Source organism: Dunckerocampus dactyliophorus, chromosome 11 (assembly GCF_027744805.1).
Source record: "Dunckerocampus dactyliophorus isolate RoL2022-P2 chromosome 11, RoL_Ddac_1.1, whole genome shotgun sequence".
NCBI lineage: Eukaryota > Metazoa > Chordata > Actinopteri > Syngnathiformes > Syngnathidae > Dunckerocampus > Dunckerocampus dactyliophorus.
In genome coordinates, this window is record NC_072829.1 from 871,556 (window position 1) to 888,970 (window position 17,415).

At 43.2% G+C, this 17,415-nt stretch overlaps 1 protein-coding gene across 39 annotated transcripts in view; it reads left to right on the plus strand.

The window, feature by feature from the left end:
• The window catches only part of atp11c (ATPase phospholipid transporting 11C), a 67,735-nt gene that overhangs the window by 13,598 nt on the left and 36,722 nt on the right, over positions 1-17,415 (plus strand). For 9 of the 39 annotated variants that reach the window (XR_008572855.1, XR_008572854.1, XM_054791769.1 and 6 more), the window contains exons 1-3: positions 1,047-2,807; positions 12,607-12,726; positions 16,390-16,479. Coding sequence is in view for 32 of the 39 variants with exons in the window: in XM_054791769.1 (XP_054647744.1) it covers positions 2,766-2,807; positions 12,607-12,726; positions 16,390-16,479 (252 nt within the window). In the remaining 7 variants the exon portion in view is untranslated. Of the gene's footprint in view, positions 1-1,039; positions 2,808-12,606; positions 12,727-16,389; positions 16,480-17,415 lie in introns of those variants that run through there. The other 30 variants (XM_054791764.1, XM_054791760.1, XM_054791761.1 and 27 more) reach the window with 11 other exon arrangements.

A 17,415-nucleotide genomic window follows, 5' to 3' on the forward strand; every position in this document is an offset into this window, starting at 1 on the left:
TAGTTCCTCCCTCTCCTGACCCGCCCACGCTCGCCGGCCTTGTGGCACTCCAAATGCATCGCATCCTCGTCATCCATATTCTATAGAAATATATATATATATATATATATATATATATATATATAATATAAAGGCTCCTCTGGAGATTTTCTGCTGCATTGCTGCAAGAGTGATGTGAAGAGAATACCGAGAACGGTGTGTGTGTGTGTGTGTGTGTGGGCATGATGTTTTTGTCCTCCCCCACCGTTTTTATTGTCACCTGAAATGATAGTGGGCCCAGTGTGGAGAAGTGGAACACAAATGTCCATGTGAGGATTTAAAGAGCGTGTGGGAGACATACGAGTGTGCTCCCTCTCTCTCACACACACACACACACACACACACACACGGACAACAGCCGACAATGATTATCTCCATGGTAAACTTACAACCAGGCAGGCAGTGTTGCTCAGTCAACCATTGTGCCGTTTTAAGGTAGTCATAGTTCACTGGCAGGAGATGTTTTTTCTTCATTAGCGACGCTGCGTCAGGAGATGATTTATTGACAAGTAGGCCTGTCACGATAACACATTTGTCCCATAAATGATTGCGATAAACGATATTATTGTCAACATCATTTTGAGATCGTCAAGTGACAAGTGAATCCTCTTGTCATCCAGCCTGGTTGGTCGAGAGAGGAGGAAAACAAAGACTCATGCACGTGTCAATATTATATGCACTTAATAGATCCATTGATTGTCGTGACAGCAATGACAGCAAGTGTTAGATCGTGAAGCCAGTAGCAAGGCATTATTCTATGCACACGTTTCCACTTACACCATCCAACATGCCCAAAAAGGAGTCTTACACATTCCCTTTGTCTTAGCAATTACTGATATTTAGTTCAATTCCTGTTTTTAAATATTTGCAATAAATACATGTTTAAGAAATTAAATAAGGAGATGAAAGATACATGAATTAATAATACATCAACTGAGAATAATTGTGTAATGTATAAATAAATGCATGATATAGTTGAATGATATCAGACAGTAATATACCTTTAAGCGCCATTTTCTTCAACTGGCTCATATTTGTGTTTGTTTGATGCTCAGTCTCTTCCATAATTGAATTCAATATACTGATATGCAAGATGTGTTTAGCATTGTGCAAGCATAAAGATGTTTTAAATTGTATTATTGTTGTTGCTCAGGCACGTTTAGTCACAAGGAGAAAAGTATCTGGTCCTTCATCTTTAGTAGCTGGATGTGGCGTTTTGTCGCACACAGAAATAGTACAGAGTGCGGGCACTCGGCTAGAAAAACCATCCTCCATTTATGGCCGCGCTACTTTAAATTCTCTTTAATTATAGATTAAAGTGTGACGAGACTGCAGCTTGACGTCAGCTCACTTTTGGTCTTAAAGCACAAACTGGAGGTTTTCTCCCCGGCAAACCCCCCCTCCCCCAGCCCACCATTTTGTCAGTTTCACTTCATTCCGAGGAAGCACGCCAACGAAGAGGGGCGGAGGTGAAGCACGAGAGGGCACGCCGATTCCAAACGTGTCAAGCCAGGAGCCTCTGTAAATGAATCTTGTTGGTTTATAAACCAGTTCCAGCACAACTGACCTGCTTCGTTTAAAACCTCCCTTTCCAGTTTGTTGGGGGTACTTCTTACCTGAGTTTGTTCTCGCCAGTAATCGTGTTCTTTCACCCGCAATTAACTCATTCAATCCCAGCCACTCTTCAAAAGACAACCCCTTCACTAGCGGCCATTTTAGACGAGCTCGCCTGATCTTTCAAGGCACGCAGAATATTGTCTCGTATGGTGATATAAACATGGAACCTACCAAAAGAAAGAGTAGATCGCTATAATGTGTAGATATTTCAGGTGGAAGACAGGAGTCTTCTCATCAGGAAAAAAAAAGTTAGTTTGTTTCAGGAAAATCGCAGTTCCTGACTAGAAAGGGAGAAAGCAGCGTTTTGTGAAAAGATACACTTCAAGCATAACTTTCTTTTTTTTTTTTTTTTTTTGCACTTTAATCGCTTTATTAACAGCAGTTTATGAACCTAGTAGTTCTTCAAGCATAACTTTCACTTTGACGAATAGTTTTTGCTTTTGTGACTCTTGTGATCTAAACAACTGTACCAACATCAAAATAACAATTTATTTACAGATATAGCACCATGGACCATTTACCATTTTCACATTTGGAACTGAACTATGTGTGTGCACGTGTGTGCACGCATGCATGTGTTGAAATGCAAAAGCAAAAGTGTGAACGCAGCCTTACTGTTGCCAACTTATTGTTGTCCGAGTCAGACAGAGATGTTTCCCATTTCTCTATGCTACTGCTCCCTGAACCCCCCCAACATATACAAGGTTTGCTTCGTGGCGTTGAGTTTGTCAGGTTCCACCGTAACAGGAAGTGCTCATCCTGCTATCGCCACCTGTTGTGTTGTCACAAACGTTGCCACAGTCCGCCTGCTCACACAACAGGTTAGTTGCACAAGTGGCGTTAACACAACACAGCAAACTGTCTGTGTCTTTTTGCGAGACATCCAAACGACTGAGGAAGCAGCTCTAATTCAAGGGCCCCCCCCCTCGCCGATTGTCGAGGGACTCTGTGCGATGTAGGCCAGTACCAGCCCATGATACAGAACACTTTGTGTCTTGTACAGCTGCGGGTATTCTCGCAGAACAATGAGCCTTTGCCGATCCACAACAGCTCCTGAGGATCAGGCCTCAGTTGACTGCCAGTACAGGAGCTTCTGATATGGGCTCTTCATGCTGTGCCACTCACCGAGTGTTGGGGGAACCAGGATGGAGGTAAATGTGGGTAATGGCGTTGTCATTCTATCAAAAAATCTTTATTAATATTAATGTGGATGACTTGAGAGGGAGAGTCTGTTCATTAAATTGCAATTACTTTATGCTCGCCTTTCATTGATCCGTTCAGCTGTCAAATGACTGTTTTATGCAGTAGATTTGAGAAGAGGTACTTTGGACCAGTACCAGATCTGCTAAACTACTTTTGCACACACACACACACACACACTAATGGAACCTTCAAGTGTAAGGGTGATTCATTTAATTCTAATGTCTTTGGAAATGTTACACCTAGCCATATAAGAGATCTTTGTGCTGAAATGAGACAAATTAGCTCTTAAGACATGATGGTTAGGAGCTTGTTTGTTGGACAGAAAAGGCAACAAAAAGCTTAAATGAGGTTTGAAGTCTTTGTTCTATATTCGGTTCAGCGTAGAGTGGACGTTTGCACTGTCAAGACAGCAAGTGATTGATTGTGTAACCAAAGCTCAGGGAGAATTCCAAGATGTCTCCTGTGGGTGCAACGTATAGTCCCTCACTGCCCTTCTAGCCTTGACACCAGACATTGACTTGGCTTTTACGTCTTGGGACAAGCCTTGGAGTCTTCATTAGCGCCATGAGAAACAGTAGTGTGACCCGAAATGGACTACAGTTTGGTAGGTGGATGAACGTGTCAATCTTTCATTTGTCATTGTTCTCCACAGTCTAGTCCATCAGAACCTTTGTGTGTAATGGTTAGGGTTGTGGAGGATAAACCAGTGCGACCGGATATCCGGTTTGACAATGAGCGATACGGTTGCATGGGTCTCCTGGATGGATAAGAGTCTACCATAAATCCTTAGATGGGTGGATTGTAGAGACATGCACCAGGTATCGCAAGACGAGCAACCGCTGGACAGTCTGCCTCTTAAACAAAGCGAGAGCCTGGCCTGCAGGTGAAAGGATTGTCACGCATTCACCGTAGCTTACCATGACTGAAGATGAGATTGGCTGTAAATAGCAGCAAAGTATCATTAGCTATTGTTCAAAGCTAAGACAGGAGCAACATCAAATGAAAAGCACTAAATGAATGCAGAGCCACCACCCACCAGTACCAGCCTGGACTTTGCTTTTCAGAGAGATGAGTTGCTGTTTGCTAGCATGAATTAACTTGAGGTTGTGCACAAATCCAACAAACTAATATACACATTAGCACTCAACATCATTATATCTGTATCCATTATTATCATTAGTGTCAGCATTTGGGAGCAAATAAGAGGTGAAAGAAAAAGGGTAAAAGTAGAGGATAGTATTGTCTGTGCAGCATGGGCGAAAGCTAGATGGTGCGTTCAAGGACTGTCAAACAAAGTGGGACATGTTGCTGCTCGCAGCAAACAACATATGCAAAACTGTGGGATTTCTAACTATATATAATTTTTTAAATAAAATATATTGACAAAATTGATATCCATCTACATGAATTTGGATGTAGTTTTTGACATGAAAAGAGGAATAAGTACGTGTGTGTTCATGTCGCACGTAAGGATTGTGGATGATGGGCAAAATTCCACAAATGTGTACTTTTTTCCTTTAAGCGAAGGACAGCAAGTGTCTCCTGCCTCATTATGCAGTCACGCATGTACTCCCTAAACAAACACTACGTCCTGGTCAGCCTTCGGCTGAAGGGAGTCATGCCGTGGAGAAGCCGGAGATTGAGAGACGGTGTTAGTGTTGGACTTGTCTGCATCATGCAACTTTCCTTAAAAAAAAAAGCAAACGTTGTAAACGTGTAATATGAACAGTAACGGAAAACGTGATTAGACCACCCTTGTGTCTTGGGTTTCTTGTACATTTTAATGCCTGGCACAACTAAAGGGACGCAACAAGAATGGCAGTACAATGCTATATATTGATTAATGCAAGAACTTTTTGGTTTGTTATCAAGAAAGTCATAGAAATGGTTAGATAGCAGCTCTGTAACTGAATTGAAATGAAACTGTCTCCGTGTGTTGCAAGAGAGAAGCTGACATTTTAAAGGAAAACTGCACTTTAAAAAAAAAAAATTTGCCACAATCCTTACGTGAAACATGAACACACATTTCTTTCCCTTTTCTGTGCGTTCCAACGAGAGAAAAGGAGTTATCATGAGCCAGCTAACATTGCACGTCACGGCAGTGCCTTTTTCATCTATGAAGCCCTCGAACCTGAGCTTTTATGGTTTTCTATCCATGCTGTGATCATTGATGATAACATGTCATACTTGCAGTATCTTGCCGTAGTTTGATGCTTAAAACATTACCAAAACGTCTTTCCTCGACTCATTGATCTGACATAGCCCATAGGAGCCAATGCTACTTCCGTCAACAGCAGCTGCATAGAAACAGCCACGACACTTCCAATGTCCGCTCTCATTGGGATGGCTGTCGCACAGCAAAAGGCTTGTGCTCCAGTGCAGGTAAAAAATGCTGACAGCAAACAATCATCTTGTTGAGTCTTTGTAGCGAAATTGAGATCCAGTAGTATCCACTCTTCCGTCTGTCCTGTTGCATTGGCTTAAGGCGTTGTGACGCTGAGATGAGCGAGGTGTCATGTTACTCCGCCTGATAAATATAGTTTATCGTGTTAGCTGCTACAATAACAAGATTGCTGTAGCTTGGTTATTATACAGGTCAGTTATGGAAATGGAACCAGGTTGGACAAAGAAATGATGAAGTGTCTCATGCGTATTTCACTCCTCTGACCGCGCCTTTTCATCCTGGTGCCGTTCCACTGTCCTGTAGCCTTTTTGTATCCTTGTTAAAACATATTGCTGCAGTACTCGTCCTGCTGCAGCCCCCCTGCTCGAACTGAAGATTGATTTATTCCGCAACGACGACCTACAGCCACGTAACTTCGACATTCCTTCAGCAAGTCCATATGTCCAACCTTTTGTGCGATGGTTAGCTTCCTCCTCTGCCTTTTGGGCGCAGAACGTTTTGTTGACATTGTGGGTTTTGTTGAGGAGAAACTTGCAAACATACAAAGACTGCAAGCTAGCAAGCAAGCAAGCTAGCGATGACACAGGAGACACAGCAGGGTGGCACGAAGGAGACGATTGATTATTAGTGGCCAATCAGGATGCAGAAGACAATGGGCGGTGCAGAAAGACGAGAGAGGGAAGAGACACTTTTTAAAATGTAGTCAGTAGTCTTTCTGAGCCCCATTTGACACGATATGAGGTGCACGATATCTTTGGTTTTTCCATATGGATAACGTTATGCTTCTCAAGACCTATTATGGTACCAATAAAAAATAACTTTTTCTTCGACTTTTTAATATAGATGGAAGTGTAGTTTGTACACACATGGAGGTAAGAAGGACTGGAACTAATTAGTACCTGTTGATTAGTCCTAATGAAATATGATGACATCACTACTACCACATCACTACTATCAGGAGAACCAGAGTATAGAGGGGGAGGAGCCACCTGCTGTGGCCCAGCAAGGTGCACTGTATTCGGGCACACGCTCCGAGCAGCCGGTGTGACGCCAAGGACGTCTCTGACAAACCTTTTGTGCTTTTCAACATGTTGTGGCACAGCAAGCTGCGGGCGTGGTCGCCATGTGGCGTTTCAGGTGGCTGATGAGGTTTTTTGTGTGCTTGATGGCATTTTTCCCCCCCTCATCACGGGGCATTTGGTACAACCAGCACGCAAAATGTCTCTGAAAGTGATTGTTGTTTATAAGTGAGCTCAGGGAGGCCGTTAACGCCACATGCAGGAGACAAAAGGGGCGCTTGATTTGCTCACCCACACAGTATGGGTAATCTCGCCTCATTGGTATGTTTTTTTTTAAATGATCAGACCTATTTTTAATGTTGGATTTATCAGTATGACGTCATAATTCCTTCATTTCAGCACCCGATAATTATCGCGCACCCCTAGTATTCATTTTTTTCAAGTGCCTACAGCTAAGCTGTTAGTGGCAGTGTTTTGTGACCTGCTGCAACATCGAGACCCCGGCAGTTATTTGCTTTTGTCAACCACACACCCAGTGACTATGGGAGACTTTGCAGTTACTAGAACAGATGCGTTAATTGGAGCATTTGGGCCGTATCATACAACCAGTGGCAAGGATTGTCCTGATAGCATTAATCTGCCCATCCAGATACTGGCCCACTTCATTACAATATTTAGTCATTGGAAGCAGTTAGCAAATGAGTTGATAAAGCCTGTTTGTGTGTAAAGAATGTCTTCTGCCTGAACGCCTACCAAGGTCATAATGGGAGTTCTTGTTCAAAGTGCCGTTAGTGCACATGCAGGCCATAAAAAGTTCAAGCTTAGTTGCCCCCTCCCCCGGTGCACTCTCTCCACTTCCCTCACACTCGCTCACACCACATTAAAGGTGTCGATTCTGCTAGTGGATTTTCCGTGCAGCTTTATGACGCAGCTTCTGTGCTTTTTTTTTGTTTTTTTTCCTCCCGCGTAACCGCCTGAAAACGTGACAAATGCACGTTCCGTTTTTGATGCGTCGAGGTGCTTTATGCATGCCCCGCTAAATTACACACAGTGTCGGGGGAATCTTGTATGCAAGCTTGGTCGCACTCGATCTAAACCACCAGATGAGCAAGTGAAGATGCAAGCAGTGCGTAGAAGTGAGTGGCAGCTGTTTTTGAGGGACAACACCCATTCTCCTTTTGTCTCGCAGGCCTGACAACACATGCAACACATTTGTGTCCACAGTGACTCACACGTTGGTTTTTGCATGTTAATTATGTGTGACCTTGCACAAACACTCCCCACGCCTCATTTTAAGAAAGCTGAGCTCATCTTCATGTCATGAGACTTCTTGGAAAGAGCTGAACACCATCATTTCCCCTGATGCATGGAATATGTTACCTTGAGCTCATACAAGCAGTGGAATCACCAGCTGTAAAAATTACTTAAAGAGTGGAATTATGACAGATTAGGAGGAGTGGGTTGTTGTGGTGTAAAAGTGGCAACGTTGGCCTACTTTCATTGGTGGTGCTGACACACTTCCAAGCTGACGTGATGCGCCATCTTTTCAAAAAATAGGTTACCTTAACTCGTGGTTGCTGTACTGCGTGAATACAAATGAATATGAACATGTGATTATATAACGACAAATAACACTGTTATTGGCCTTGATGTTGAAACTACATGTACGGCCGTCCCTCGCCACTTTGCACTTGGAATTTTGCGGCTTCGCTCTATTATGGTGTTTTCAAACTTTCAAACACCGCGGCACTGGCGTTTCAGGTGGCTGGTAAGGGTTTTTTTGTGCTGCATGTTTTTTTTCTCTTCTTGGAGCATTTGGTACAACTAGCATGTGAAATGTCTTCTTCGGAAAGTGAATGTTTGTTTACAAGTGAACTCAGGGGACCTCATAACGGGCCGTTAACGTCACAGGCAAGAGAAAAAAGGAGCGTGTGATTTGCTCACTCGCACAGTACGGCTAATCTCGCTTCATTGGAGCGTTTTTTTGTTTTATTATGGATTGTCATAGCTATTTTTGATATCAGATGTATCGGTATAACGTCATAATTCCTTCATATCGTCCCAATAATTATTGTTCTGATAATTATCATGCACCCCTACTGAAAACTTATATTTAAAACTCATATTTAAGATGATGTTAGGTATTTTGTAATGTTGGGTGAGACACACAAGGCTTTTATTGCAGCTTTGAATGATCTCCCAACAGGCACAGTGACGCCTAATGAAAATGCCTAATAAAAACACGGCTACTGTTGCGGCTGTAACCCACGGCAAGATGGAACTCAACTCTGAACTCACTCTGCGCCCCCAGGGAATACATTTATAGCAGCACACACGCCTAAGAGTCTTATTTATGTCTTTATGGCTTATTTACTTATCACAGTTTGTTTACTATGTTGGGTAACAGGAGTGTAAAGGTGATTATAGGGGTGTTATTTCATGTCTGTAGGGCTCTAATGATGTTAAAAGTCTATTTAGAAGGTGATAAAACAAGAGGAGTAAAGTTGGATTGTTTGTGTTGATATTTCCCTGCTTCTCGAGCTGGCCTGCCTCCCACTCATTTCACAATGTGTGTGTGATTAGATTGAAGGCATCATTTGATGGGAAGTTTCAGGCTCACACAATTCTCTAATGCATCTAATCCATTTGTTTCTGACTTCAGCTCAATTAGCCGCAGGTTATTTGCTTTATTGATCTGATTGGTTTTGTCGCTGGTGCTCTTTCATCAAGGAACAGTTTGCTTCTTTGTAACTTGACTTCTTCCTGTGCGCTCTTTCTGCTAGCACAATCTATGCTAATGCTTTACTAAACCCGTGCTTCCTTGGCACACCCCTTTGGAAAGTTCCCTGGCAATCTTTGGTTCTATATGATGCAAAATTGAAATGTTTTAACAGTATTATGTGTCCCTAGAGACGAGGCACTCAAATAGCTGCTTTTGAAGTTCCAAATTTTCATGATGTCATGGCAGAAACACCTCCTTCCTCATGTGCTATCACAGGGGTGCCCATTACCTCCATCACATCAATGTCACTTTGTAGAAGTCATATGGCATCAGTCATTAAGCTCCCCTCCTGATTGGCTCTTGCCCCCTACCCCCTGCGGCTAACAATAAGTGAAGTGACGTTTCCAGTAGGGATGTCCCAAGCCGATCTTCAGGATCGGGATCGGCTGCCGATCCACTGTATTTTGAAGATCGGCTAAAATCAGCTTCCGCCACCAGATCGAGCCGATCCGATTGCCGTACAACGTTGATTATTAAAAAAAGATCGGATTGGATTTGGAAGCCAAAAAATATGGATCGGGACATTGCTAGTTTCAAGCTACACTTGGAGATGCAACTTTCATCTGTATATACTACAATATAGTACTATACTATACTATACTATACTATATAGTACCACTATCAATGCTAAGTGAGTGTAAGATGTCTGTATTTATAACAGAATAATGTGTGCAGAGGCTGACATCCTGTTAGCCAGGCGACATCCATTTCAATTACTGGCCTAAATTGGATTTTTGCATTTAATTCATGAACATTTTATTCACTAACCCAAAAAGCACACACTCCTATGCGCGTAAAAAAGAAATCAATAAAACGGATAAAAATTAAAATGTATTTCATATGGCCCTTTTGAATTCATATAGGCCTGTCACGTTAACAAATTTTGCGGGATGCTAATTGTCCTACAAGTTATTGTCGATAATTGATATTATTGACAACATTTTTTGGGACCATTATACGGCATAATAATGTGAGTACATTGTGTCAAAAGCAATGAAGTTTGTTTCTCAAGACTAAAATTAATGTAAAATCCAATAAAAGAAAAAAAATGGTGTGCAAAATACTTTTAGGGTAGGACTAATCATTTGACATGGTTATATATCAGTTGGTGGTTTGATTTACAATATATTGCTTTGTTTTTTTGTTTTTTTTATACAAACTCTCTTCAACACAATAGTTATTTATTGACGGATCCTAGTATAAGCAACCAGCAATTAGAGCAACACTTCCCGTGTGAGCTCCCCGCACCATGAGAGAGCAGTTGGGGCACAGTGAGGGGGAACTACCGGTGTTGTGGTAAAGAGAGAAGAGAGGAAACCAAACACGCATGCACATGTCAAATTATCAAGGCTGGCAAAACTATCGACTTTGTTTTTGTCATCGTTGAATTAATGGATATATCGTGACAGGCCTACATTCATACATAAAATGTAGCGTTAATTTGCTTTTAGGCTCCCTTGTGTTTCGTTGTGAATGTCAGCCAAGGTCAGATCCTGCCTCTTAAAATGCTTTCTGAGCCACTGTGTTGATTTCATGGCCATCAAAAGCCTGCAAAACCCCTTTTGGTAGCACGAACCGGACATTAACATGGCTCAAGGGCTAGCGCGACCCCCGAGAGCTGGCTGCAGGTGAAAAGAAAAGCTTTTGTTGGTGAGGAAGAATAGCAGCTGAGTGGGATTAGAATAAAAGTACAACACTCGTCCACTGAGATGCTGCACATTCTACTGGGGGGGGGGGGTTGTTGTTGTTTTAATATAAAGAAGCAGCATCTGCTCGTGTGGGTGGTTCCTTTTTGCACTTCCTCTCTCACATTCTTTCTTCCTCCCACTCCCCCGCCCCCCCGCCCTTTCATCCTCTGGCAGCCCGGTCCATCCGGTCCTGCAGAAGGGTTTATTAATGTGTGCCAAGCAAGATGTGGATGGGAGATTTGACGACCACACTGAGGTGTGAACATTGCTGCGTGCACATAAAGAGACGTTATGCAAACCTTCTGGCTTGCTCTTCTTCTCTCTGCTGGAAAGAATGGATGGGACCTTTTGGCTTCGTGTGTTGTTTGACCTGTAATGAAGGTGACTGCATCATCTGAACTTATTTAGGTTTTGATGTCTCCCTCTCAGCGGCTCTGATTTAATGTAGGTTTTGTCTGAAACTGGATTCTTGCAGCTCGCTATCCAGGCTGCTCTAATTCTCACATTCCCTGGCACCGGGCCCTGATGGGATGTTCACCGTAATTGGCTCCCTCAACCCAAATGCGGTTAAGCTTTATATTAGATCGAGCGGATCCCCAGCTTGCCCTTAACAATATTTACAGGCGCCGTGTTGCCAGGATAGCTCTAAACATTACCAAAATCATCTTGACCACTTTTTCAGCCTGCCAGCTACTTTTAAAGTGACCGAGTCCCAAAGATCTACCTCCTTCTTTAAATCTAGAATAGTGTATTTCTAAATAGTATTTATGTACGTAGTACATGTATATCAGGATGCAAGTTACATGTGAACATCATCAATCTCCTTCTATAAAATTGGGGGGCACGATAATTATTGGAGTGATACCGACATCAGGGATTTATGACGAGATACCGATAAATCTGATAACATTAAAATAACCATAACCGAAAAAAAGAGGCTCCTGAGGCTGAGATTGCCCGTACTGTGTGGGTGAGCAAATCAAACACTCCTTTTTTCTCCCACCTGTGTCGTAGCTTCCCTTGAGCTCACTTGTAAACAAACATTGACTTTCTGAAGAAGACATTTCACATGCTAGTTGGACCAAAGGAAAAAAAAAAACATCTAGCACACAAAAAACCTGATCAGCCAACTGAAACGGCGGATACAACAGTGTCCTGGCGTCCCCCACCACTTGGCTGTTTGACATTTCACAGCTGCACACTATCACGGTTTTTCAAAACGATACTAATTAATAACTCATGCTGTGCTTGACCAAAAATATGCATATTGAAGCAAATGTTAGGTCTTTTTGAAACATTTTCAAGCATAAAAATGGCTACATGAACAGAGGACAGCATTCAGAGACGCTGTGAATGATATGCAGTATTCTACATAGACCTGAATGGGACGCTAACAAAGGTGATACCACCCAAACCACCATTATTGGCAGGCAGAAGCCCCTCTCCATAGTATCCTAACCATCATCATTTGAAACCACAACCATTCCTGTCTGGACCTGCCTCCTAAGTCCTATCTAGTCCGACTGGTGTTGATCCGCTTGGTGTCAAATAGCATTTTGTTTTTATTAAATATCCTGGCACTGGAATTTCTCTGCCTCACATGAAAGTAGTGGACAGAGAAAATGCAGCAGTGTGGAAAATTCCTGAGAAAATTAGAGACACATGTTAAATGTAGAATCTGGTCCACTGCTGCTTTTATGACAGTAAGCAGGCGGCGTGAGAGAGCAGGCTGATATATACTCTACATTATGTGTTGTTGTGACGTAGCCTTAAATGCTCCATGTCCGACATCTTTATGTCCGTATCATCTCCACCCACCCACCACCGTCCTCTGTGCTCTGCTCCCCCCTCCAGCTGAAAGGTGAAGAAAGAAGAGTAGACAGCAGGACGATCTATATCGGTCATCGACCACCTTCTGCCAGTGAGCCTTTCACTCCGCCAAAGTTTTGTGACAACAGAATCGTGTCATCCAAGGTAAGCCGCCACTCGCTTCACAGTATGTCGCTCTTGTCCACCTATGAAGATTTTTTTTGATCCAAGTGGAGACTGAGGGCAGCAAAAAATAAACGGCAAAGTGGAGGCTACAGCCTCAACATCGCCAGAAGCACTTCAAAGCGAGTACGTCCTGGAAATAAGTTCAGAAAAGACTAAAATGATGGCAGATACCCGGATCCCACAGCATATTAACATTTATTGCAGAGGCGTTCTGCTGCAACAGGTGGAAGACTCCGTCATCGATCGGTATGCTGAATGTAATCACGAGATGGTTTCTAGGATCACCCCGCATGTTGTGGTGTTGTGGTGGTGAGACCTTGCGCTCCATAAGAGCATCAATCTAAGACTCGTGAAAACGCTGGTGTGGCCTGTCGGTGCTTCATGGATGTGAAGCATGGACCCTCAAAGCTGAAGATACCAAAAGACTGAGTGCTTTGGAAGTGAGCTGCGGTAGGCGAACCCTGCCTATTGGCGGGACGGCCCATCGGACCAAACGGAACGTCATGAGAAACATGAAGAAACGGAAGCTGCAATCCTATGACCACGTCATAAGAACATCTTTGAGGGCCGTGTTAGCCAATGACGGACCAGAGGGAGACGGTGGAGACGTTGGGGCGACTGGACAAGACAATCATTGCCTTCATGCGTGAGAACTGCACGGGGTCGATGTGAATGCAGAATAGTGCAGGAAGCCATGGTGCCCGACCCACCGTAATGAGGATGGGAATAGTCGAGTGGAGACGTAGACTGTGGCGCATCTTTCTTTATGCCTCCTCTCATGTGCTCGTCTTCTCTTTCAACAAAAGTCGATTATTAGTGTGTCAGGGGAGCTCTGGCAGTGACATGCATGTCTGCTATTAATGTACCAGGAGGGCGGGGTGGGCAATTCATTGCAATCATTCTGGGCCCTGAGAGACTGCAACCCCCACCCTTACTTGAAATGGCAACCTTCAGTCCTGGTGCAGCATCAAACTCCCTACGGGTATGGAAGGTGATAGAGGGATGGGGCTCCCGTGGTGGGGTAGCACTGGGATTTATTGTGGTACAGAGGCCCCCAGTTAGGATGGACCCATCAATTTCGTCCTGCCCGTATGTCAGGGTAAACAGACTTTAATTACCCCGCCTGTAGTGTTTATGCTCCTCCATGCTCGGCTCTCCGTCACGCTGTTGCTTTTGCACTCTGCTTTGGCCCGTCGCCACCTTTTCTACTCTTACTTGCTATTGCACCATCCCACTGAGTACCCGCTCTGTCCCTCCCCCTGGCCACCCCCTCCACCCTCTTTTCGCATTACTTTGCCCTTCTTTTCTCTGGCAAAATTAGATGGACTGTTCTGCTGTGGCTGCATTTAAAGCCTCCCTATGCTGAGTTACTGTCTTCATAAACGCCACCTTATTGCTTTGTATATGTGCATCTCTACATCGGGGGTGTCCAGCGTCCCACCCCTGAGCCATTTGTGGCCTGCAAGTCTCTTTTTAATGGCCTGCAGCATATTCTGATCATAGAATTAAGCATTTCACATTAAATGAGAAATGATTTGCATTATCGGCTGCAACACAACACAAAGCAAAGCTGCAGGCTGTTTTTTACAAATAGTTTTTTATTCGGCTTGATCTCTTTATTTTTTTTAGCATATAGTAATGAAGTAAAGAAAAGGTGAAGACAACATAAGTGGTCCCACATCCTTACATGTTTTGTCTTTGTTCCTCTGTGGAATGAGTTTGGACACTCATGCTCTGTATTTCTTTTTGCATTTGTGTGTTTGCGTTACTCTAGCGTCCTAAGTAATGCCCCCTTGCCACTGCATGGTGCCTGCTTGCCACTTGCAATGCCTGTCTTTCCACGAGAATGACACTAGATAAGATTTGAACATTTTAAGAAAATATGACTGGACAGTCACAAAACAACGCAGATGTGTTCTGGAATGTTTCTTGTCCCACAAGTTGATGCTAAAGGGATATTTTTTAGGCCAAATGAACCACGAATGTTGCACGATATATTTTTCTAAACCGATACTGATAGCTATGTTTCTTAAGACCAATATATGATACCAATAACCTAACTTTTTTATATCTACTTTTTAAATGTAGATGGAAGTGTAGTTTGTGGATGGAAGAAGGACTGGAAGAAATTAGGATTTGTTGAGTAGTCCTATGATGACATCACTACTAGCACATCACTACTACCAGGAGAACCAGAGTATAGAGGGGGAGGAGCCACCTGCTGTGGCCCAGCAAAGTGCACCGTATTCAGGCACATGCTCCGAGCAGGCGGTGTGACGCCACGGAGGTCTCTGGAAAACCTTTATCATTTTACAAATACAAAATGGCTGATAAGGGTTTTTTTGAGCTCGAGATTGATGATTGAGTGGTCCACCGGGGAAATACTTCCCCACACAAACAGTCCTTCTCCTCACGATGACATCAATTTGTTCCCAGTATATCACTTTCTGCAAGATTCCACTTTTGACAGTAAATCCTGTTTTTACTTGCCAATTCCGTTAACATGGAAACCATAATAGCAATATTACATCACTTTCATAACCCATGTCACAACACAAAAGTATGAATAGATGTAGAAATAATAGATAGATGAATGGATAGATACTTCATTGATCTCCAAGAGAAATTCACATAATATGAAAATGTGTACGTATACTTCATGCTGCTGGCCTTTGTTACTTTTAAAAACCAAGATTGAGACCAAAGGTGTGGCCACCCCTGGTCTGGACTAGGGTGCCCATTTCAGTACTTTTTTGAATTCCGGGTACCGAATTCGGTACTTTTTAGTTACCGACAGAATTCTGCAGGTACTACCGAGTACCGATTCACGTAAAATCAAAGTGTACCATGTTTCGGTACCTGAACGCATCTTTGTGACTGAAGGAGTGGAAGAGTAGGCAATAGCTGGGTCGCGGTTGCAGACGGCACCGACTCTCAAACTTGAAAGGCAAACAGGCTCAAGTTTAGCGACCAACAACAACCATGCGCTTGTTAGAGTTTATATATCCAAAATAAAAATGTTTAGATGTTACTATGAAACTAATAAACATTTATTACCATAATCCACGCACAAAACTACAGGAAATTGGTACTATTTCATACCGATACCAATTGTGAGGTGCCTGGCATCGGTACCGTATGGTTTAAATGTGAAAGGTACCCATGCCTAGTCTAGATGGTGCATTATTACTCTCTATGCTGCCCCCAGTCTCCTCTTGGATGAAATGTATCTTCTTCTAGCAGGCAACAGCCAAAAGCAGACGGGGTCTTTCTCCACGGTTAGCGTGTACCATGCGGTGTTGACGCTGTGTTAGTCGTACAGTGCGGTCCTGCCAGCAGGGCATCTTTGGGCTGTCTGTAAGCACATAAAGGCCCGAATGATATTAGGAGTCAAGTCCAAATGTGCAGAAAGTACCCTGAAAGAGTTGCCAATGTCAGGAGTTCATTGTCCCGCTATTCAAGGGTATCTAAATGAAGGCGATAAATCTCTGCTTTTAATCAGTGCAAAACATGTGGCCTCCGTGACTTGCCTATTCCAGTTGCCCTTGCTCTTCCCTCTCCAGACGCCATCCACACATGCCTTCAAATCCCTCCCCCAACAAGCTTTTCTATCTGTTGACTTGCTTGTCTCTCTTTCCACAGTATACCGTGTGGAACTTTTTACCAAAGAACCTGTTTGAACAGTTCAGAAGAATTGCCAATTTCTACTTCCTTATCATCTTCCTGGTGCAGGTGAGCAGTCGTTCATTCACTACGCACCCACCTGGCACACTTAGCTGTGGGCGTTGAGACAGGCTCATTAAATCACACCACACATGCTCTGTTTGCATAGCTACGGCCTTTCTTTTTGGAAGGAAAAGTACACTTTTTTGGGAATGTTGCCATCATCCACAGTTCTTGAATAAGGGAGCTAATAATGCACGTAATGGGATACGCCTATTCCCACTATAAAGCCCTCTAAAAAAGCTCCAAGGTTTTGTGGTTTTCTATCCAGGCTGTGAACAGGAAAGTGTCCATGTTGATGTTGGAACGGTTGGAATCTGTTGAAAAATGTGGAAGTAGTTGCTGAATGCCTTTGAAAGGCATTCAACCTGTGCTGTGGCTAGTGATAGCACGAATGTCCTGACTTAGTTGAATGAGATGATGTTGGAATGAGGTGAATCGGTTGAGAAATGTCAAAGCAGCAGCGTCTCTTAAGAGGTCATTCGTTTTCTGGAAAAGTGGGACTTTTGAGAAAAATGTGATTTTTTTTTAATGCGAAAAATAGGTGGCCTTAATGTCTAGATGGTGCCGAACAATTAGCTGTTGGAATTGTTAAAATGCAGGTCACATTATGTAAATGGGGGTTGTTGGCGCCTCTTGGAGGTTTTTTCAGAATGCTTCATAGGCGGAATAGGTGCGTCCCATTACGTGGCTGCCTCTTTTTTTAGCTGTTTTTACATCTTTAGAACGCACAGAAAAGAGAGACATGTTCATGTCTCACATACGGATTGTGGATGATGGGCAAAACTGCAAAAAAGTGCACTTTTCCTTTAAATGCTCTTTCAGCATGTTCACACTTGTGGTCTGCTGTCCTGGTTCCAGTTTAGATTTAACAAAAAGCTTCCAAAAGAGCGCTGTTGTCACACACACACACACACACACACACACACACACACGGGGAGAGAG